This window comes from Ruditapes philippinarum, unplaced genomic scaffold, assembly GCF_026571515.1.
Source record: "Ruditapes philippinarum isolate M1 unplaced genomic scaffold, ASM2657151v2 ctg1046_1_1_1_1, whole genome shotgun sequence".
Taxonomy (NCBI): Eukaryota; Metazoa; Mollusca; class Bivalvia; order Venerida; family Veneridae; genus Ruditapes; species Ruditapes philippinarum.
The window spans coordinates 98,819-124,108 of NW_026863462.1; the positions used below are offsets into that span (position 1 = coordinate 98,819).

The 25,290-nt window shown below is 32.3% G+C and overlaps 1 protein-coding gene across 1 annotated transcript in view; it reads right to left on the minus strand.

Moving 5' to 3' along the window:
- Nucleotides 1-482: 482 nt before the first annotated feature.
- Nucleotides 483-25,290, minus strand: part of LOC132722140 (fibropellin-1-like) — a 33,220-nt gene continuing 8,412 nt past the window's right edge. The window contains exons 2-8 of the mRNA XM_060706573.1: nt 21,107-21,193; nt 19,221-19,287; nt 18,118-18,219; nt 17,802-17,912; nt 11,180-11,293; nt 9,162-9,419; nt 483-2,101 (exon numbers count right to left, since the gene is read on the minus strand). Coding sequence (XP_060562556.1) covers nt 1,920-2,101; nt 9,162-9,419; nt 11,180-11,293; nt 17,802-17,912; nt 18,118-18,219; nt 19,221-19,287; nt 21,107-21,193 — 921 coding nt within the window. The 3' untranslated portion in view covers nt 483-1,919. The remainder of the gene's footprint in view (nt 2,102-9,161; nt 9,420-11,179; nt 11,294-17,801; nt 17,913-18,117; nt 18,220-19,220; nt 19,288-21,106; nt 21,194-25,290) is intronic.

Sequence of the window (25,290 nt, forward strand, 5' to 3'; positions counted from 1 at the left end):
TACTGTTTTATGTGACATAAATCAATTCAACTTAAAAGACATAATGTTCTAAGTCACATTGAACACTTTGATTTTAACAATTTTTTGAAAAAAAGTTACAAGGACTGTTCTATCTCCAAATGTTTTCTACGGTTTTTAAGCAAGGAAGTATTAAAACCAACATAAATTATCTTTAACGATATTGAGTTATTCTCCCGACACCACGTTTAGTAGTTTTTAAATTTTCAAAAACCGGCAATAAATAAAAAAGTTATGCAATACTAAATCTTTACATGCTTTTTTCTCAAAAACAACAAAATGGCACTTAGAACAAAACGTTTTTCAGGCGACGAAATCTAAATAATCGAGAAATGTATACTCCATATGATGTAAATCAGGATAGTTCACATTTAAAATTAAAGTCAAAATAATTTCTTTTATTATAGATTTAGTTACTATAGTATTGTTAATGATACAATTGTTTAAATTTAAAAAAAGATGTAATAATGTCTGAAAAGTTAGTCTTATTCAATATAAGTTCACTGGGATATATTTTAGCTACCATTTGATCGAAATAATGAGTATTCATGTTCAGGATATCATCTAAGTAGCGGGAAGTGTTGGGGCAAGACTTGACATAAATTCCTCTCAAAGCAGTATAGAAATAAATCAGCACAATTAGTTCCATTTAAATGTCTATTATGTTTGAAAACTCTATTACTCCTGTAGCTTTTTTATGATATCTAAAAACTAGTTCAGTGAAATAATAGATCCCACATAAATATAACAAATTAAAAAAGTAAATGATATTGGCTTATGATTCTTTAAATACTCAAGCAGTAAATGTACAGTTCTCCCATCAGTTAACTTATTTTATCTGAATATAAATCAAATTTGGACAAAGTCATATTCAACAAACTTTATAATACCAACATCTGGCTTAACCTGTCATCATTTTTATCTCTTCTAAACCGTCAAATAGTTTCAGATCTGTTTTGATTTCAATCAAATATATTTACCTGTTACTAAAAAGATGTAAATTTGTATTCTAAGATTAAACTTACATTTTTTTAAACTCACTTCAGATTTAATAATGATATTTTTGTAAGTATAGTGTTCGTCACAATATGACCAGTAATATATCAACGTGCCGTTAAACCCTAAAAAGCATACAAAGCGTGTATGTAATTATATTGTACTATATATTTTTATGTGATAGATAATTACATATTGATTTTAAAGTTAACACTTCTCCGACATGTATACACAACCTATTCATACTTTTAGAGTAGGTAGGTAAATATGTTAGGTGTTTTTTAATTCACATAAAATATCACTACTTTTTCTATTCCAAAATAAAGAATAACATATTCTTGCACTGAGCCCTAAAAATATAAATTAATAATAAAAAACATAATATTTTATCCGATAGAATATTTACATGTTATTTATTAGTTCTATATCATTTTCCCCAAAATTATTCTAAGCATGGTACAATTTTCAATCGGCTCCTACAAACATTAAAGGGTCTCCATTGAGGTCCAAAAGCCTAAAAACTTAACATTTGAGTTCCTTACATAGATCAAGCATAATTTGGGTTTAAAGCGTTGCAACGTTTTTCAGAATATTTTTTTCTGAAAAAAAAAGGAGTAGGCAAATGATCTAAAATTTTGCACACGGGTTATTTGTCTAGACCTACATCAAATGGAACATTTATTTGGAAAAAATTATTTCCTGTCCCGCAATGCCGAAAAAACTCAAAGGAACCCCTTTAATCATAAGCACAAATTTTAAAATGTTAGTAATGTATTCCCTCTTTTAAATATATACTGTGTTAATATTGTAAAAACTCAAAGGAATCCCTTTAATCATAAGCACAAATTTTAAAATGTTAGTACGTAATGTATTCCCTCTTCTAAATATATACTGTGTTAATATTGTTATGAAAATGCTTGTATTTCAGAAAAGTGAAGCCCGGGTCCGTCTTTTACTACTTTAAGAGAATCTCCATACGTTCGTTGATTGCATAGTATTTCGACATAATATTGATTCGTTGCAGGACCTGCATAGAGTGCGCAAACATTGTCTCCAACATATATCGTCAAATCCCTTAGTCTAGCCGCTGCAATAAATAACAATTTGATAAAATACTAGTAGATACCAAAAACAGCTTATAAGTAAAATGTACATTCAATGATTCTGTGAAACGACTTATAAACAATGCTGTGATATATATATATATATATATATATATATATATATATATATATATATATATATATATATATATATATATATATATATATATATATATATATATATATATATATATATATATACAAAAATGTATATATATATAATTACATTTTGACAAAATCATATTAATTAGAAACAGCGAAATATTTACAAAGAAGTTATTATAAATTGAGTATTTTGAGCATTAAAGGACAAAAATACGGCAAACTTAATGTCACTTTGTTGTAACTCGCCAAACTCTATTTCATTGCAGTAACTTATAGTGTTTTTAGAACAATATCATCATTCTGAAAACTTCATAAAGACAGTTACAGCCGACACTGCCTAAGAATGAAAGGTGTTGCTGTAAAATGGCCTCAGAAACAAGCTTGTTTCAATCGGGGAAAAGCGGAGCGCGCTGTCCGTGGACATGTTTTGTTATATTATACTGCATTGGGCTACCTAGGCATGTGATCGTAGCTATATAGTGACCAGGCAGAACGTCCAAGTTCTTATAAGAGTGGCCATAGATTTTCTTTTCATAATTAATTCATTTAATTACTTATATTAGGTGTTATTTATTTATTTTTTTTAAATTGGTAAAATCGAAAGCTACAATAACGGATCAAGTGTTCCGCTCATGTATAGTACCTTTTTCAGAGAGACGAGTTGTTAAGGCTCTTGTCAAATCTTATCTTAGGAACCGATGATTGAAACAAAAAGTCAAATATTAATTCTGCAGTAAATTTCATCCACATGTTGTGATGGTGATTTCATACAATTCATTACTTTTATAGCATTTCGATGGTTTGGATTTTATTATTGTACAAAAGCTGACTAAATCTCTATTACAACATACTCCTACGTTCTAAATAATTCGGAGTCATGGGTAGATCACTCAAAAGTGAGATCGTTGAAAGACACCAAACTTCTTTTCTTTTGGAATTTTTCTGCTTTTACATACTAACAACATGCCCAATTTAATGAAATCCTATATGCTTTTAAGCTGCCTATATGTCTATAAACAAGAGTGATCAGTGATCACATATGTCGCCTCATGGTGGCCAATTTCATGTTGGGACAAGTTTTGTGACAGACGGACAGACAGACGGACAGTGCACAACTAGACTTGGTACTTGTCATTCCTGTAAAGTTTGAAAATTGCACCAGTAGTTTATGAGGAGTAATCCGGACAAGCTTTTGTGTATCTGGCAACACACAGAAAAAAACACCTTTTTATCAAAGGGCCATAACTCGGCCAAAAATCATTCAACCGGAAAAACGTGCAATATGCGCAAGGACTTGAGCTACAGATCAATCCTGTAAAGTTTCATTTAAATATAAGAGAAGTAGTCCGGACAAACTTTAAAAATAACAAGAGCCACCGCCGGGCGGGGCAACGCTCGACTTTTTACTTTTTGTAAACGCAAACATAGAAAGGTTTGAACATATCTTAACGTTTCCTTTTTATAAATTTAGTTGGTCTGTCTTGTAACATGAGTTTTGTTTATCTATTTTGTATATATATATAGAATAAATGAATAGAAACACGCAATTCTATAAATAGAAACACGCAATTCTAAAAATAGTAACACGCAATTCTATAAATAGAAACACACAATTCTAAAAACAGTAACACGCAATTCTTTAAATAGAAACACGCAATTCTATAAATAATAACACGCAATTCTAAAAAACAGTAACACGCAATTCTAAAAATAGAAACACGCAATTCTAAAAAAAGAAACACGCAATTATATAAATAGAAACACGCAATTCTAAAAATAGTAACACGCAATTCTTTAAATAGAAACACGCAATTCTATAAATAGTAACACGCAATTCTAACAAGAGCACCGCTAGGCGGAGCATTATATGCCCGAAAGTGTTGTGTTTTTTTTTAGTAAGGATGAAGCATTTCTAAGACATGGGAATTAGCTGTTCATCCTTTAAAATTTTACAGCTGTAGGTTTAAGTTATCAATAATGAACCTAACCTTTGACCTTGTGACCCCAAAATCAATAGGGGTTTTCTACCTTATATGGACAATTATCCTAAGAAGTTTGAATATTGTGGGCCAAATAGAACTTTAGTTATGCTCCGGAGACTGTTTTCAATTTTGAGGTAATAGTGACCTTGACCTTTGACCTTGTGACCCAAAATTCAATAGGGGTCTTCAATTTAATATGAGGTCTGAATATAGTGGGCCAAATGGAACTTACGTTATGCTCCGGAAACTGTTTTTGGTTTTAAGGTTATTGTGACCTTGACCTTTAACCTAGTGACCCCAAATCAATAGGGGTCTCCAGCCCAATATGGACAATCATCCTATGAAGTTTGAATATTGTGGGTCAAATGGAACTTAAGTTATACTCCGGAAAGTGTTTTCAATTTCAAGGTAATACTGACCTTAACCTTTGACCTTTTGACCCAAAATCAATAGGAGTCTTCTACCCAATATGGACAACCATCCTATGAAGTTTGAAAATTGTGGGCCAAATGGAACTTAAGTTATGCTCCGGAAACTGTTTTCAGTATCAAGGTAACAGTGACCTTGACCTTTGACCTTGTGACCCCAAAAATCAATAGGGGTCTTCTACCCAATATGGACAATCATCCTATGAAGTTTGAACATTGTGGGTCAAATGGAACTTAAGTTATGCTCCGGAAACTGTTTTCAGTTTTAAGGTAATAGTGACTTTGACCTTTTGACCCCAAAATCAATAGGGGTCTTCTACTCAATACGGACAATCATCCTATGAAGTTTGAACATTGTGGGCCAAATGGAACTTTAGTTATGCTCCGGAAACCAAATTGCTAACGGACGGACGGACGGACAGACAGACAGACGGACGCCAGGGGGTATAACATAATATGCAAATTACACGCAATTTCCAAAAATAGAAACACCTAATTCTACAAATAGTAACACGCAATTCTATAAATAGTAACACACAATTCTACAAATAGGAACACGCAATTCTAAAAATAGAAACACGCAATTTCTATAAATAGTAACAAGAAATTTCTAATAATAAAAACACGCAATTCTAAAAATAGAAACACGCAATTCTAAAAATAGAAACAAGCAATTCTATAAATAGAAACACGCAATTCTAAAAATAGTAACACGCAATTCTAAAAATAGAAACAAGCAATTCTATAAATAGAAACACACAATTCTAAAAATAGTAACACGCAATTCTATAAATAGTAACACGCAATTCTAAAAATAGTTACACGCAATTTCCAAAAATAGAAACACCTAATTCTATAAATAGTAGCACGCAATTCTAAAAACAGTAACACGCAATTCTAAAAATAGAAACACGCAATTCTAAAAAAGTAACACGCAATTCTAAAAATAGAAACACGCAATTCTAAAAATAGTAACACGCAATTCGAAAAATAGAAACACGCAATTCGAAAAATAGAAACACGCAATTCGAAAAATAGATAATAAGCAACACCAACATAATAAAATGCAAAAGACAATTACCAAATTTAAAAAGCATTTTAATAAGTTCAGAATTTAAAGAAAACAATATAATGCCCTGTGTTAAAAAATGCAACGAACAGAGGTGTGGCCTCTGTGATTATTTAATAGAAGGATATTCTTTAAAACTTCAGGATAAAATATTTCATACAAAAGAAAATATGGACTGTACTGTTGAAAATGTTTTATATGTTTTAGTTTGCAACGGCTGCAAAGAATTTTACATAGGCCAAACACGTGACAAACTCAGAAACAGAAAAACTGTTCATGCTCAGCAGATAAGAGACCCATCAACCAGACAATTACCTTTAAGTGAGCATTTAGATAAATGCTCTAAAAAAGACCCGAAATTTTGTATTTTCCCATTTTATAAATTTCACAGTAAAAACGTTTCAGCTAGGTTATCTAAAGAACGCTATTTTATTGATGTTTTTAATCCAAAACTTAATACTATATAATGACGTTACTATTTTTAGATTATGCGTACACATGTGTACACAAAAACGTCGTCGTTACTATGCGACGACGTCACATTTGCCCTGATGATCATAAGAGAAACCGGTTGGCAAATAATTAAATAAGTTAACTCATGGACTGTGTTTTTTGTTTTATATATATATATATATATATATACACACACACACACCAATAAATATATAATTATGGTCATTTAATGCACAAATCTGAGAAAATTCAGTAATTTAACCTTCAAGGTTAAGGTCATTAAAGAGCCCAAGCAAATTTGGGTTTGATAAACAACAAGGTCTGGTCCTTAAGAATGTTCTGTTATAATATGAAGTTGATCCCTTCAATAATAGCAAAGTTACAGTCAGTTACAGCCAAAACAATGAAAATTTCAATAATTTGACCTTCAAAGACAATGTCATTAATGAGTGAAGGTCAAGGTCTGTCAGGTTATTTTTAAGAGTTATCCTTGAAGATTATTATGTTCAAGTTTCAGGACAATCCATTCAAAAATAACAAAGTTACAGCCAATAATAGCCAAAAAAATGAATATTTCAATAATTTGACCTTCAAAGTCAAGGTCATTTATGAGTGAAGGTCAAGGTATGTGTGGTTATTTTTAAGGGATATCCTTGAAGATTATTATGTTCAAGTTTGAAGACAATCCTTTCAAAAATAACAAAGTTAAAAAAGTTACAGCCAATAACAGCATGAACAAGCAAAATTTGGAATTTTAACCCTGAAGGTCAAGGTCATTAATGAATGAAGGTCAAGGTTAGTGTGGTCTACTGAAAGGTCTTGTCCCAAGGGTTGTTGCGGCCAAGTATGAAGACAATACACCAAGAAATAAAAAAAGTTATGATCCAGGTACAAGTTTGCGGACGGCAACGGCAACGCCGTCGCGACTATAACAATACCTCTACTTTTTTTTTCAAATAAAAAGTCGAGCTAAAAATTATTAAAGGGCCATAACTCTGACAAAAATCATTGAACCGGAAAATGCTGACAATATGCACAACTAGACTTGGTACTGATCATTCCTGTAAAGTTTGGATGAAATTGCACCAGTAGTTTGTGATGAGTAGTCCGGACAAGTTTTGTGACGGACAGATGGACGGACAGACAGACGACGGAGAAGTGATCCCTATATTTCGCCACTACTCCGTAGAGGCGACACAAAAAACGTCCCGAGGATTTTAATATTTTACGTGCTTACTCCACCATTAGGTACTATAACGTGTACTTGCTGTATCTTTCATATTAAAAACTTTAACATTGTTACTCGATATTGATACTAGGACCTCTTATCTGTTATTTTTTCTTTATCTTTGACATTCTTACTTACTGTTGTACAACACTCTAACGTGATTTATTTATTTATGACACTCTACACACTCGTATATTCTTGGTTGTATTTTAACTTGATTTTAATTCGACACATTAACGTGCTAATTACAACCTTATTACATAATAATCGAACATGCTAAATGTTAGATTGCCTTTTTGGTTATTGATTCTGTAACGTTTTTATATTGATCTTCTGTAGAAACACGAGCCTGAAAACTTTATCTTTATTACTGGACTACCTTACGTGCTTATTGAACGTATTGCTTCATAGTTTAACGTGTTTATTTGATCTTCCTTTATTGGTCACTCAAAAGTGCAAAATTTATTTTGTTTGACACTTGAACCTGCACACTTGATCATTATATTTCGACATTCTTAAGTGTTTTTTTCATCTATTTTTTCATGCGTATTTGGATTTTATTATTGTTTCGTTAGTTTCGACATTCTTCAGAGTTTCCTTAAGCTTTATCAGTGGTTACTCTTACATGTTTTTTTGGACTTTATTACTAGTTACTTTAACATGTGCTGACTTTAAATTGATATTTAATGCTATTTTTATATCATTTAACATGCTAACTTGACCTATTTTAGATATTATAATGGGTTAATAAAATGTGTTTGACTCTTAGTCTTACGTTGAAACTTACTTTGCCCAATTGATTAGTAATTGATTTTTTTTTGTATTTGAGATAGGATATTTAAATATATAAATTTAGTATTATGTGACCAGTATGATTTCATGTAATAGCTGTTGGCAAAAATAGTTATCAAAGTAATGTAGAACACATAGCTGTTATATTATTTTCATATTATTTTACTCAAACTATTTGGTTTAAAAACAAATGTAAAATCACATCGTCGAAAACCCTCAGCTGAATCATTAACATTTATTAGCAGACTACATAATAATCAAGCGTGGGTATCTAACGGTTGTAAAATCAAAGCATGCAATGACTTGCAACAATCATCATCATTGTACGTGAATTCAAACGTTGAAAACTACTTGTTTATTATAAATTACAATTGTTTTGATGCCGTCAACCTTTCTTATTTAACCTTTTACCACATGAGCATATTGATTGAAAAGCCTCCTGTTACCAGTTCCAACTGTTATAAAACTATGAAAAATGCTCTTCAATACTCTGATGAAACTTGGCACAAATGTTGACTGAACCTTTACCTCTGTAACAACATGCTCCATCTTAAATTTCCTGTTACCATGGCAACGGGGGGATGTCTCAAATTTGCGAAAAATCACTGAAAAAAAACTGATTTCAAAGGGCTGCAACTTCTCAATGCATTGAGATAAAGTAAAAAGCTTTTCAGCGTTTGTTACACTTTATCTTAAGATCAACCTGAGGCCATTTTTAGCCTGTCACATGTCAAACATTGGCAATCCCCTGATGTATCATTTTGATGGGGGCCGCGCCGAAAAAGTCTTCACTTTTTTAACAACATTTCTCAAACGAAAAACAGTGATAGGGGCCTAAATAGGGCATTTTTTCACTGTTTGAGGCCTCAAAAAAGGGGGGACAAAAAGCCGTCAAAACAAGTCTATATAAGGGAAAAGGTTAAAATGAGGTTCCTTCAATGGAAACTTCCTTCAAGTAAACATCAATAAAATTTTCTTAGTACTTACCACAGTCGTTTTTTGTTCCCATAATAATATCGTAATTATGTTTACAGCCTTGTTCCTGTCTATTATAAATAACAACTCTTTTGATTCCGTATTCTTTTATGAGCTGAATTTTAATCCATGGGTTCTTAACGTACGAAGCGAACGAATACTCCAATGTTTTCCCAAAAATGTTATCTACGACTTTGTATGCCCCATAGGAACCAAACGGTAATGACGAACTCACGCTTCTGTAACCGATAATAAGGTTAACCAGTTGAGCTTGAAATTAAAAACAAAAGTAGACATTTGATAATTTGCTATTTTCTCTCATGTACATGACAAAATGACTTGAAATAAACTTACTTAGGCAAGACAAAGAGTGAACAGTGCTTCAATGTAATCTATTAATATGAATATGATTTAATAGTATGTGCTGGAACAGTGTTTATGTATTATGCATACATAATTTAAATCAAACAATGCACATTTTTAGTATAATACTTTTTTTGTTTTCTCAATTTCGAAAAATGTAATATTTATAGATCTACTTGTACAAAATAATATGTGAACAATATCATTAAGTAAGCAAATTCTTTGAATTTCTATATTTTTAACCCCTGCCACATAAATGAAGCTTCTTCGTAGTATATATGCTTTAGAAAATTAAAGAAAATGTGAATTTGATGTCTTGACTTAAAACTATGTGTTAATTGAGTTGTCAAACTTGACCTGTATTTTATGATGTTTCATCTGTATACCAAAAAAATAAAAGAGAGAAAAAGGTCAAAACTATGTAATATATAGTAGTCTGAAGCCAACTTTGAGGTTTACTATAAACCAAGCTTATTTAAAATATTTTATTCCTAGTAGGAAATCTTTTTTCTATTTTCAGTAACATTAAACTTGATTCTAGGAGGTCCAAAAGCAAATACAATTTAAGTCCCCACATCAACTTGCTTGATATCAAGTTTGATTGCAATATCTCATTCCCAACGTCTTTTTTAAGTTTCAAATTATATACTACTCGTAAAATTTGGCATGCCATCTACTTTTCAGGAAAGCTATGTATACTTACACGTACTAAATATCAGAACCGGAGAAGAACCATAATTAAATCTCTCTTATATAAATTATTGTCATTTGCATATATTTTATAGCGCTTTCTATTAATATCATCCATGCATACTTTATGAACAAGAATATAAAAGAAGCATTACTTTTCAGTGTACAATGAAGTAATATTTTGATAATGTAACATAACAATATCTAAATGCGTAATAACAGAATAAAACTTAAATTAACACCACGATAAATCTCTTAAATAAACTTGTCAATCTTTCAGTCTAGACAAAATCATTCATCATTTAGAAGGAAAATTTGAAAATAATAACTGACTGTATAACCAACAGTACTGACCATGATCACATATGTGCCAGCTGATCTACACTGGTTGATAAGGTAGAATTGGTTGGCCCTCAACAGGATTTAAAATTTGGTCATAAAAACACTCCGTTGCAAATAAAATGTTCATGACTATAGGAAGTTTCGTATATCTACATTTGCACACATCATGTCAAACTTAAATATAATTCGAGAAAATCTATAAAATTATGTTTTCAAATGATCATTGTGACGTAATGATTTGATGTGTCACGTAGGAGTGTGCATGATGTTATGCGACAATAAACAGTAAAATTTATTTCAATCCTTTTAAAAAGCATCGACATTTTTTTGGCCACTCGTGAAAATAGACCACCCCGTGTTGATTCTGTGTAATATATCGATCTTCAAAGTAGAGCAACTAATATTCCCTATATTCGAAATTGTATTTTTTGTCTGCTGCTGACATGGTGAAAGGATAATAGTTATGATTTTGAAAAGGTCGCTTCAATTGACATTAAAATTCAACAATTATGTCAATAGTTGACAAAGGATTAGACCTGATAGTGTATACTTGTAAGAATATCATTAAAACATAGAAACAACAACAACAACAAATAAATAATAATGATAATAAATCTTATACAAAAACGACTTACGATCTACACCTTGACAGTTGTCTACATAACCGTTTGGACATTCGCATTTATATCTATTTATTTCATTGATACAACTACCAACTCCACATGGACTTGATAAACATTCATCAACATCTGTAAAATATGATGTGCATAAAAAACATCATTGACACATAAGCAATGTACATTTACTACATGTTATTCTTTAAAAAAAACATTGAATAAAGGTTACTTGATGAGGTCGATCAAGGATAGACGTCACTTTTCGGAATGACCATGGCGGTCTTACAAAGTTAGATTTATGAGTCAACAAACTTTACAAGCATATTTGTAGTTGAAAAAGGTCTTACAAACTTAAAGGACTCTGATGTATATCTTTGTATTGGGACGTAGGAAATGCCTTTTTATGCGTTGGTCCAAAGAATAATCATTTGATATATCCACGGCAAGATATTTGGCAAATGTTGCCGCTTCTAAAATAGTTCCATGAAGAGAATAGTCAGTTGGTATAGGATATTCCCTTCTTGTAACGTGGATTACTGGACATTTGATGACAGGAGAATGGCTGCCTTGATGTTATTTAATCGAAGGAAAAGTTTAGTAATAAAACAAGGACCAATTTCAAAGATATGGAGGCTGGGCAGCAACACATGACTTTAAATTGAAATATTCTCAGTTGGAAAACAAGCGTGTAATTGTTTAGTTAACACAATTTGTTAGGTATTTTTATCTTTTTTCTATCTGAAATCAATATATACATTTAAACAACAAACTCTGATAATTATTTAACCCCAAAACAAACACACATCATTTATCAACCACTAAAATATCTTTTCACATCTACGTCTTTTATACGAAACAATACTAGACACCTGGCGAGTCCAAGCTCTAAACAAATTATGATCAAACAAAACAATAAAAACACCACACAAAGATACAGTATAAACCACAAACATTCAACCAACAATGTTAACTTCAAAAAATCTAATCAGCATCAGAAAAGCACACTAAAGCTCCCAATATTTACAGATATCCTCAAAAAAACGTATCAACTTATATAATCTTGACAAGAAAAAATCACTCCAAACATTCAACCAATATTAACCAAATATTTCTTACCAAACATATATAACTCAACAACTAATTGCATCCAATAAACCCTGACCACTTAAGATCACCACAATTAAATTCAACCAACTTCAACAAAACTCTCTTTAAAACAACAAATTCTCTTCTCAACAAAAAAAGCTACACACTATAAGTGTGCCTTTCCCTAGCTGATCTAAAATCTCTCCCAAAACTCGCATATTTCTATTTGACTGGAACGTCGCGATATGACCTATACTGTGTCGGTGTGACGTAAAACCCAAAACAAACAAACAAGCATGTCCGTATGCAGTTCAGATTCTTTTCCATACAAATATTTGTTGAATTACTTCATTCCAAATACCATTGCAAGACATTCCCTTTCGATAACCGAGTATTTTCTTTCTCAATTCAGCAATTTCGTACTTGCGTAAGCTATTGGAAGCAGACAATCATCAAACTGTTTAAATAGTATAGCCCCAACTCCGGTGTCTGAAGCATCACATTGCAGAACAAATGACTTTGAAAAGTCTGAAAGTCGTAGTATTGGTGATCGTGTCAATACTTGCTTCAATTTCGTAGACATTTTCATGTTCTGGTTTCCATATGATTTTATTTGGCTGTCCTTTCTGTGTAAGATCTGTCAATGGTGCAGCAATTTCTGCAAATGAAGCAATGAATTTTCTGTAGTATCCAGTTAAACCAAGAAATGATCTCAGTTGACTCTAGTCTTTGACTCTAGTCGCATAGCGTCTCTAATCTTACTCAAATTGTCATCTTTAAATTTCATTTGACCTTTGCCAACAACATGACCGGTAAATGGTATACTTTGAAATCCATTTATACATTTAAAAGGTTTAACTGTGATATTTTATTCTCGTATTCTTTCGAACAACTGTTTCAACATCTTCATATGTCTCTCCCATGTTACCGTATGTCCAAGAACATAGTCTACATAGTTATCAGTATCATTTACCCCGGAAAGCAACTTCCGCAACATTCTATTAAATGTTGCACCAGAATTGACCATTTCTGAATTGGTAACTACCTTCTGTTGTAGAAAATGTAAGATGTCTTGATTTTGCTGAAATAGTTATTTGCTAAAAACCTTTGGTCAAATCAATTTTCGTGAAGAACTTATCTTCTTTGAACTTTGCCATCACATCCTCAACATTTCCCATTGGTTCTGTATCAAACTTTGTTACAGAGTTGAGCCGTCTGAAGTCAATACAAAAGCTTTATGTATTATCCTTTTTTTTTCACCAAAATAATTGAAGAAGTATAATCAGAATTTGCTGCTTCAATGATACCACATTCAAGCATTTTCGTAATTTCATCCTCTACCGCCGCTGTTCTTTTTGCAAATGTTATCGTATATTATCTAATACGAATTGGCGTTTTGTCAGTCAACTCAATTTTGTGAAATTTAAGATCTGTAGTTCCAGGAACGTCAGTAAAAAAATCCTCAAATTCTTGAAGCAACGCATTTACTTCTGATTTTAGTTCAAGTGAAAAAAATATATACCGAGCCTGCAACATTTTCAATAATGTCGTGTTGGGCTTTCATTAGGGATTCTGTTTTACTCTATTTTAGTCTTCTTTTAGTGTTAATCTACTAGGTAAACTAACTGGGCACCAGCGGTAAAAACTATTTATTCAACTTTAACGTACACTTTTATGAATAATCACCCACTGGACACCTGTAATAAACTTTATCAATAACTGATGTCTAACTTCAACAAATTATAAGCTATAGGTCCCTATCTTCATCATTGATATAAACTTATTATCACATTGATTCAAACTATCGCAACAAATGTCTCCCCAAAACCACTTAAGTCTATCACAGTATAAACAGCATTCAACCAAGGGTGCTCTTTACATAAACTTAAAACACAGTCCGTCAACGCTTTTCTACACTTAAACTTGTACAGAGGGTTTACTTGTATAACACCACAACACATGTTTATCGATTTACGCCCAACAGCTATTTTAGACTGTTCTTTTTTACAAAGAGATCGAAAATGATCTAAGGTTACTAAGGGTCCGCCTGGGCTCCTTAACACTGGTTCTTGCTGCTGGGTCGTATTGGGGTAGCGTTCATTGAACGCCGCCTTTCCTTGTTGATCTTGTTTATCATATTTTAACAAAATTTTTATCAAAGTTTAACAAAAAATATTTTGCCAGAAAAGATTCCAACTTAAAGAGAATATCCCGGACGAGCCCCCAAATTGTCAGGAGAAAGACTGCCTTGATGTTATTTAATCTTAGCAAAGATTTAGTAATAAAACAAAAGCTTATTTCCAAGATATGGAGGCTGGGCAGCACCGCCTGACTTAAAATTGAAATATTCTCAGTTGGAAAACGAGCGTGTAATTGTTTAATTAACACCAATATTTAGGTATTTTTATCCTTTTTAAATCTCAAATCAATACATGCAAACTTTGATTACTTCTTACACCCAAAACAAAGAACTCTGATCATTATTTACCCCCAAAACAAACAAACATCATTAACCAACCACTTGTGCGAAATACCTTTTCGCGAGCCCAAGCTTTTAACAACTTATGATCAGACAAAACAAAAAAACAGAACACAAAAAATGAAATACACAAAAATGAATATTTTTCACAACTCTAAGATACAGTTTAAACCACAAACATTCAACCAACAATAATAACTTCACAAAATCTAATCAGCATCAGAAAAGCATACTAAAGCACCCAGTACTTACAGAGATTCTCAAAAAACAAAGCATCAACTAATATAATCTTGACAAGACAAAATCACTCCCAACATTCAACCAATATCAACCAAATATTTCTTACTTAACAGATATAACTCAACAACCAAAACAACTAGTCACATCCAAAGAAACCTGGCCAATAAAGATAACCACAATTAAATTCAACCAACTTCAACAAATCAACAAAACTCCTTTTAAAACAACAAAAAATTTTTAAACAAAAAAATAAACGCTACACGCTATAAGTGTGCCTTTCCCTTAAAATCTCTCCCAAAAATAGCATATAACTATTTGACATTAAATACATGTACAGAGGGTTTCTGTTTTTCTCTATTTTTAATATACGCACATCAGCTGAGTTAAAATAGCTTTTTTTCATTGAAACATGATACACCTCATGCCATATGGATTTGTGCACGCAATTTATATCATATGAGATCATACTCATTAATCAAATGTTAACATTTTCATACTATAGATGATGATTAAGTTAAAATCTTAAAATAGTTATTTTTATATTAAAAAAATGTGAATCATTAATAGCGGAAGAAAAGAATTATAGAAACAAGAGGGCCATGATGGCCCTGAGTCGCTCACCACAAACAACTGCTTTTCAGTGTTGGAATGTCAATATATTCTAATATTATTTTGAGCATAGAATATGTTTAAACAATACTTTGAAGAAATGCCATGACCTGGGGCTTAAACGGGGATAATCAAATTAATATGAGCAAACTTGAAAAAAACGCTGCCGACAAAGTTTGGTGATCGTCCATCAATTAGTTCTGTAGGAGAAAATGTTTAAAGGTTTTTTTCTATTTTTAGCCCTAGAGACCCCTAAAAGGGGCCAATCTAATTCATATCTTTATTATGAGCAAACTTGATAAAAGACTACCCAAGAATGCTTCAGACAAAGTTTGTAGATCATCCATTAATTAGTTCTCTAGAAATAGACATTTAACGGTATTTCTATTTTACCTTTCGCGGCCCCTTTAAGGGGCCAATCAAATAAATATGAGCAAACTTGATAAAACACTATCCAAGAATGCTACAGACAAAGTTTAGTGATCATCCATCAATTAGTTCTGTAGAAATAGACATTTAAAGGTTTATTATTTTAGCTTTTGCGGCCCCTAAAAGGGGCCAATCAAAATAATATTAGCAAACTTTATAAAAGACTTCCAAAGAATGTTACAGACAAATTTTGGTGATCATCCATTAATTAGTTCTCTAGAAATAGACATATAAGGGTATTTCTATTTTTAGCTTAAGTGGCCCCTAAAAGGGGCCAATCAAATTAATATGAGCAAACTTGATAAAAGACTACCCAAGAATGCTACAGACAAAGTTTGGTGATCGTCCATCAATTAGTTCTGTAGAAATAGACATTTAAAGGTTTATCTATTTTTAGCTTTTGCGGCCCCTAAAAGGGGCCAATCAAAATAATATTAGCAAACTTAATAGAAGACTACCCAAGAATGCTACAGACAAATTTTGGTGAGCATCCATTAATTAGTTCTCTAGAAATAGACATTTAACGGTATTTCTATTTTTAGCTTAAGTGGCCCCTACAAGGGGATAATCAAATAGATATGAGCAAACTTGATAAAACACTACAATACCGACAAAGTTTGGTGATCATCCATCAATTAGCTCTGTAGGAGAAGATGTTTAAAGGTTTTTCTATTTTTAGCCCTAGAGACACCTCAAAGGGGCCAATCTAATTCATATGAGCAAACTTGATAAAAGACTACCCAAGAATGCTACAGACAAAGTTTGGTGATCATCCATTAATTAGTTCTGTAGAAATAGACATTTAACGGTATTTCTATTTTTAGCTTTAGCGGCCCCTTAAAGGGGTTAATCAAATTAATATGAGCAAACTTGATAAAACACTATCCAAGAATGCTACACACAAAGTTTGGTGATCATCCATCAATTAGTTCTGTAGGAGAAGATGTAAAAAGTTTTTTCTATTTTTAGCCCTAGAGACCCCTAAAAAGGGGCCAATCAAAATAATATTAGCAAACTTGATAAAAAAAACTACATAAGAATGCTACAGACAAAGTTTGGTGATCATCCATAATTAGTTCTGTAGAAATAGACGTTTAAAGGTTTTTTTCTATTTTTAGCTTTAGCAGCCCTAAAAGGGGCCAATCAAATTCATATGAGCAAACTTGATTAAAGACTACCCAAGAATGCTACAGACAAAGTTTGGTAATCATCCATCAATTACTTCTGTAGAAGAAGATGTTTAAAGGTTTTTTTCTATTTTTAGCCCTAGAGACCCCTAAAAGGAGATAATCAAATTCATATGAGCAAACTTGATAAAAGACTACCCAAGAATGCTAGAGACAAAGTTTGGTTATCATCCATCCATTAGTTCTGTAGAAGAAGATGTTTAAAGGGTTTTTCTATTTTTAGCCCTAGAGACCCCTAAAAGAGGCCAATCGGAATGAAATGAGTAAATTCAAGTTTGACTGTCACAAGGATGCTACAGACCAAATTTGAAGTAAATCTTCTTAGTTGTTTCAGAGAAGAAGACGATTGTTGACAAATGACGACGGACGCCGGAGCATCCCCCTTTGATACTAATAGCTCACCCTGAGCCTTCGGCTCTGGAGAGCTAATAATAACTATTCAGTAACAACAAAACATTCTTCAGTCAAGCGAAAATGTCGTTGTTTACGAATTACTCATGAGGGGCATTCCAGACGGGTTACAAACACGTACGTCATCATCTTGATAGACAATGTAATACTTACTTAAGCTTACCTTTTCGAATTTTGATAAAAAAAATATCTGCACTACCTGCATCACAGTGCACTCCTTCCCATCCAGGTTTACATTTGCATTGATAACTTTCACCATATTCTACACACCAACCGTTCACACAAGGGTTTAAGTCACAGGGACTAGTTTCTGGAAAATTTATTTGGCAAACTGATAAACGTGAAACATATGACTTGTACATATGAATTTGTTTTGTTTTAATTGACTGATTTTACAAATGGCTTAATATCAAAATTAGAAATTCTTTTACATACATAAAGTAAATAATTCTACAACCAAGGTAAATCTAAACCAGAAAAAGAATCATGAAAAAGATCAATTTTTAATAATTTACCGTTTTGACATTCACAATGGTCACCAAAATAACCTTCTTCACAGTTATCACAAACAAGTTCATTTTTATCCCATCTACATTGATGAAATTTTGCACATTGACCTGAATGATATAAAGCATTGAATGTATTTTGAAGGTAATCAAGAAAGCTATGATAGGAATATTTAAGCTATGATATTTGATAAAAGTGTGAACCTTCAATCAGTTCGTCAGAACATGTGCAGCGAAGTACAATGACAAGTACTTTTTAGACTTGTTGTTTTTCTTAAAGCACTAGAAGTAAATATAACGGTGTTCCATTGAGGCCATCGTGACACACACACATAAATCGAAACAAAAAACACAAAATTACGATTGTGAAAGTCGACGGTTCGATGATGAAAGTCAAAGGTACGACGGTGAAAAATCGAAATAACTTAACCACGATGGTAAAAACTTGAAATCATTTTTCTTTTCAACATCATAAGTTCGACCTTTTACCATAGTGGTTTCGTTATTTCGGATTTTCTCTTTTCTCCATAGTACTTTCTACTTTTTATTATTGTATATTCGACTTTTCACCATCCTGGTTTCGTTATTTCGACTTTTCACTATTGTACTTTTGACATGTTATCGTTGAACGTTGATAAAAAGACTATCCAAGAAAAGTTTGGTGATCATCCATTAATTAGTTCTGTATAAATACACGTAGACATTTAAAGGTATTTCTATTTTTAGCTTTTGCGTTGTTTCGCATTCGCACATAAACCATTATAATTTATGACGATACAAAAAAATATTTTAACAGGGTTACAATTACAAAGAAATAATAATATGTTATTTGTAGCATGATGGGAGCATAAGGTTTCTTATAAAAGTATTGATTGGGGGACCATAAATATATACAGGGTCATTCTAGTGTGTTACATTCGCCACATGTTCGATTTAAACCAAGAAATTTCTATATATTTAAAATATTTTTGCAGAAATGTATTTCTATAAAACATTTTTCTAAACTTTCGCATTGTTATCGTCTGCTCTGCCGTTCCGATTTCTCTTTTGATTTATTTGAAAATTACTCACGTGGATTAATTTTTAATCTAAAGCATTTTTACATATCTTACATCTCATACAGATTTTTTGTCGATTTTTGTCAACGCAGGCATTTCCTTTTAATCCTTGGTCTTCACACTGAAAAAAATATTTTGGCAAAAATTGGTTATTTAAGGCACATTATTCCTCGGATACATATAAGTTTTGCTTTCTTAAGAACTGGCCAGCATGAATTTTAAAGTATTAAAAAATGCTTTTTGGGGGATTTTACATGCTTATCACCTGAATAAAGAAGTCATGAAGAAAAATTATATATATATCTTTGAATAATGCTGTGCAGCTGGTCATCTGACTGTGTTATAGATTTTGAAATATTTGTAATTGTGTTTCTGACCACACTTAACTACAAAATTGCTAATTTTTAGGTCCCCTGCCCCCTTATTTGGAAACAACAAAAACATCATTCTCAATGATATTATTTTATATTCTATTACTCTTTAGTCAATAGTCATTCCTTTGACAAAATGTATGTTGCGCAATTATTAATTGCAAAATACCAGAGTCGCTCGGTATGTAATGTATATTGTACGATATCTAAAAGAATCCGACTCAAATAGTCAAATGGACATTACATTCCTTTAAAATATTCTCTATTGTTTGAAATACATAATATTAATCACTGAATTTATTTATGAAATGCGTCAATGTACGCTGATTTAGGAATGGCTGAGCCAATGGTATTTACCAGAACTTGTGCCGACAACCATATTGGAATAAAGTTTTGACAAAAGGAAAACCGCCGGAAAGGGTTAGATCTGGAGAGTATGGTGTGTGATGTACATGTAAGACTGTAACCTTCTCCGACTTTAAAAATTACTTCATCAGTTCAGATGTATGTGATGGAGTATTATAATGAAGTAAACGAACATATCGCCTAAATCCTACCGTTGTTTGGCTCGCCATATTTTGTTTCCATTATTTTCTTACTGGTCGGAAATAGTGAACCCATATTTCGTCACCAGTAACAATGTTTGCGAATTGTTTCTTTTTTAAGATAGCAACCATTTTGAGCAATGTCTTAACCCTTTGTATTCTTACTTTTTTGGTCTTATGTCAATGTATGGGTTTCCATTTGGATACCGATATGCCAATAGCTTTTATAATATCAAGACTCGTGTACCTGCCATCACTTTAAATTATTTCCCAGTTTTGCCTGTTACAGTTACAGCTCGACCAGATTTCTGCATCTTTGTCTGTCAGAAATGTCTTTCTCCACCTACGAACTTTCTCATAAGATATCTTATCAAACCAGATTCAGAAAAATCTGCTTTACCTTATAACCGAGTTTTGTACGAACTTTTTTATTAGCTCTAATTCTTCAATATTCTCAACCCGACTCCTAATTATTTTGCAATAGTTGTCAATCATGCAAGCATTATTATAAATATAAATCAAGGGAAAGAACACTTTATCTTTGTAAATCAAATCAATTATCTCGAGCCTACGCTATTTGGCTATAAGTGCAGTTGTATTTTTACATGTATTTTACTTTTTTAATTTGATATATTTAAATTTATATTGCCTATTTTCAAAATATTTTCATTTTATAAAAGGGAAATAATGATTTTTTTAATGTTTTTAATCGTACTAGACAATTTGTTTAGAAATGATTTGAAGCTTATTCGTTGGCTAAATATTGACCTGGATTGTCATCTAGAAATTTATATGGAACAAAAAGTTAATATCATATGCCAATTACTGTCAGATTAACAGATATTAGTGGCGTTTGACCGATTGCTTTACGCGTTGGACAGTTAATTGATGGATCGTTTTCCAGTAGGCTTCCAACCCAGAAGTGGCCAGTCGTTTTCATTGAGACAGAGAGAGGGGGAGGGAGGCAGGGAGGGAGAGAGATACGTCGTTTTCATTGATTGTTATAAACGTTAATTGAACTTACATCACTATGTGTCATGCATTCATAGACTTTTGGTTTTTTGCAGCCAATCTCCAAAGCATTTGACATGCTCGCAAGTGCTATGCATAACTGAAATGAAACAAATAGCGCTTCTAAACTGCCTTTACCTAATGCGTTATGCATGCTATTATCCTAATCTTATCATAAAAATATAATTTTTATAAAATGATTTTATAGGTTAATAGTATATGTAGATACAGTAAGTTTTATATATACTTTCAATTTTTCACGCCTGTTTATTTAAAAGTTTTTTCATGATGAAATGAGAAGAAACACATAATATGCTTATACAAATTAAATCTCAATGAATTTACCGCGATATGCCTTGTAACACCGCACTTTGGGGTCAAACGCACTTTGGGGTCCGACCCCAAAGTGCGTTAAACTTCGCACCGCACTTTGGGGTCCAACGCACTTTGGGGTCAAAATCGAGAAATTGACCCAAAAGTGCGTTAATATGCTACATATCAACGCACTTTGGGTTCCAGAGGTCTAAAGCTGTCATCTGAGTTCTGCTTAAATACTGAGTACTGACTTATTTTCGATCTGCGACATTGAAATATTTGAGGTGGAGTTCAAGATGGCGGTCAATACTTTATATGATGCTTAAGTGATAAAAGTTTCATTAATTTTACCACTTGAAATATCTAAAAATTGTGTTCATATAACAAAATTACGTTGGCATAAAAGAGATATTTGCATTTTTTTGTTTTTAGTTTTACATACATACATGTATTTCATTTTAGTTTTGCATACATTTTTTTTCAGTTTTGTATACATATTTTTTTTTTAGTTTTGCATACATATTTTATTTTAGTTTTTCGCACATATTTTATTTTCGTTTTTCGTACATATTTTAGCCAATTAAAACAGATTTCACATCTCATAACAGCCCATAGTTGAGTATTAAACTAGCACAGTGGTTTGGACACATTTCGGACCATTTTTGGAATCGGCCCAGTTGTTTTCGGCAGGTCAAGTCTGGTTTCGGCCGACCCTTTTCGGCCCATTTTTTAAAATTATATGTATTATAATAATTTTTTTATTATTATTATTATATACTATTATATTAGTGTCTTTTTGAAAGGGCTGTTGATTGGTGATCAGTTATTATTCCATGAATATGCACCACTCAACCCCACCCATTAAGAATAGCGGGTGGGGGCATTGACTTTAAACCAAGCCGACCACTGCCCTGCACGGGATACTCAGATAATAACATTCCTGCCTTATGCCGCGGGACAGCGCAAACATTAAAACACGATTCTTTTTTAACCCGCACTCCCCCGGGGGCAAGGGAGGTGGTGAAAAATGACTGGTGTATTACAATAATGCACAATAAAAGATTTAAATAGGTCCTTATATTCCACTGATTTAGAAAAAATGCTTAAAGCTTTGAAGGATTTTTACGAAATTTGCGTCAATTCTTTAGCACATCCAGATAATGTGCAGAACTTATATGCCAGATGTGCCGGCTCAAGGTCGGGTCACACCTACAGGTCAAAGGATTAAGACTTGGTTTAAACAGTATTTATTTCATATAATACAAACATATACAATTATGATACAACAACATTATATAAACAGGATTGAAAAGGAAGTCAAAGACTTATGTAGATTTCTTTCCTGTAAATTGTAAAAATAAAGCAAATTGCAATGTAACAACACGTACTTGTAAGTATACTAGTTACTAACATGAAATAATTATATTATTACGCCTAGAAAGAGTGAGATAAGTAATGAAAATACAACAAACGACGAAAAAAATGAGAATTACAACAAATGTGCGATTATATATAAAGAGAAGTGGCCATTGTCTTTGATTGGGATGATAGGTCAGTTTTGCACAGCAAATATCTGTGATAATTTTTATATAAGAAAAGGAAATTTTACTTATGTGTCAATATATATTATTTGAATTATTTTTGTGGTTATCGGGAGTATTTAAATCCTGGATATAAGACCTAGTATCTTATTATTATTGTTAAATAAGAGACAAATTATAAATCATAATAATATAGTATAGGATGAATTAAAAGAATGTTGAATTATGAAAGCACGTGATAAACGCTCGTAAGTACACCATTTATATTGTTTATGAATTATGTAAGGAGTTAGGCAAGACAAAACCGCTGTGTGCTAGAGATATATTCATGTACAAGATCAAATATTTTGGCATTTGTTTCATCGCTGAGACCTCTATCGCCATACAGTATAGTTGACAATGAAACTGTTGTTATTTGTTGAAGCTGTTCCTTGAATATGGCTCTCTGGCGGGAAAATTGATTACAATTAAAAAAAGAAGTGACATGAATCTTCAATCTCACCGCACTGACAGAAGGGGTCATCAATTATGTTTTTAGAGAAGAGATCTTCCTTTAGAATGCTGCAATGGGTTCTAAGTCGTGTGTGTAAGATTTGGGACTTACGGTTACCGTGATAATAGTATATAGGTACTTTTGAAAGTGTAGAATTTAGTTTTTTCTTAAATATGCCGATGCTTTCTGAATTTCTGACTTCCACAGGTAGTTGGTTCCATTCACTGATCGTAGCATGAAGAAAAGATTTAGAGAAGAATTGAGTATTACAATGTATGTTTCTGGTATTATGGCCATTTCTAAGATTATAATTTAAGGAGTGACATCATCAACAGATTCAGGGACTAGAGAAGATAAATATGGTGGTACCAGGAAGTTTGTCATTTTGTAGTACATTATTAATTTGTGTTTAAGCCTTCTAGATTTAAGAGTTTCAAGACCAGTTTCTTTGTACAGATTTGATAGTGAGACTAATTTGGTGGCTCCAGTTATGATTCGAGCTGCTTCCAACTGTATCTGTTCCAATTCAAGTTCCTCTTTTTGTGTCAAATTGTCCCATACGACGTTTGCATACTCTAATATTGGCCTAATAAAGGAGAAGTAAATAGTTTCTAGGGACTTTCTGTCTAGGGTAAATTTAAGTTTCCGCATGATATTGATTCTTTGCCAAGCTTTGTGTTTAATATTAGAAATGTGTTCACACCAGTCCCCGTTGTTGGATAACGTAACTCCAAGATGTTTATGGGATTCTACTTCAGAGATTTGAATATTATTCATAAAAAGAGGTGGATGATTACTAGTATGTGAACGATGTTTTTTAGTTATAAAAATTGATTCTGTTTTGCTCGGATTGAACTTGACAAGCCAAGTATCTGCCCAATTACTTATTTTATTAAGGTCTGAGTTCATGATTTCAGCAGCGGTGATAGGGTTTTCAACGATAAGATAGAGAGATGTGTCATCAGCAAACAGTCTAATGATTGATTGTATGTCCAAGACAATGTCATTGATATAGACAATAAACAGAATAGGTCCCAATATTGAGCCTTGAGGAACACCAGCGTTGATATTAAGTAAGTCTGAAGTAGATCCAGAAAGTACAACTCGTTGTTGTCGATCAGATAAATAGTCTTTGAACCATTCAAGAAGTTTACCAGATATACCTGTTAGAGATAATTTATGTATTAGACCTTTGTGCCAGACCCGATCGAAAGCTTTTGAAATATCACAAAATACCGCTCTAACTTCTTTGCCTTCATCAAGAGCTTGACAGAAAGTATGATAAATTGAAGTGAGTTGATTTACAGTAGAATCTTTGGCAACAAATCCAGACTGGAGTGAAGTAATAGTGTTGTTATCAAGAAAGAAGTTGTAAACATGTTTGTGAATAATTTTTTCCATTACTTTATTAAGAGTGCTAAGAAGTGAGATTGGTCTATAATTAGAAATATTTTGAGGATCTCCTTTTTTATACACAGCACATACATGGGCTAATTTCCACTGTGAAGGAACTTTACCAGACTGTAAAGAATGATTAAATAGGCAACTAAGTGGTTCAGCAAGTTCTTGAGAGAGTTCTTTTAGGATTTTATTGTTTATGAGGTCTGGACCTACCGCTTTTCCTACGCTTAGTGATTTAAGTATTGATGCGACTTCTAGTGGTGTTATATTTATGTTTTCTAAGTGATTATGAACAGTTTGTGTTGTTTCTGGGAGTTGTTTGTTGTTATCAGCAAGTACAGTTTGTGATTGAAAGAAGTTATTAAAGGCATTGGCTTTGTCAATGTTTGTTGTGTATATTTTGTCGTTGTCAGTGATAGTTGGTATGTTGCTATTTTGTGTATTTGG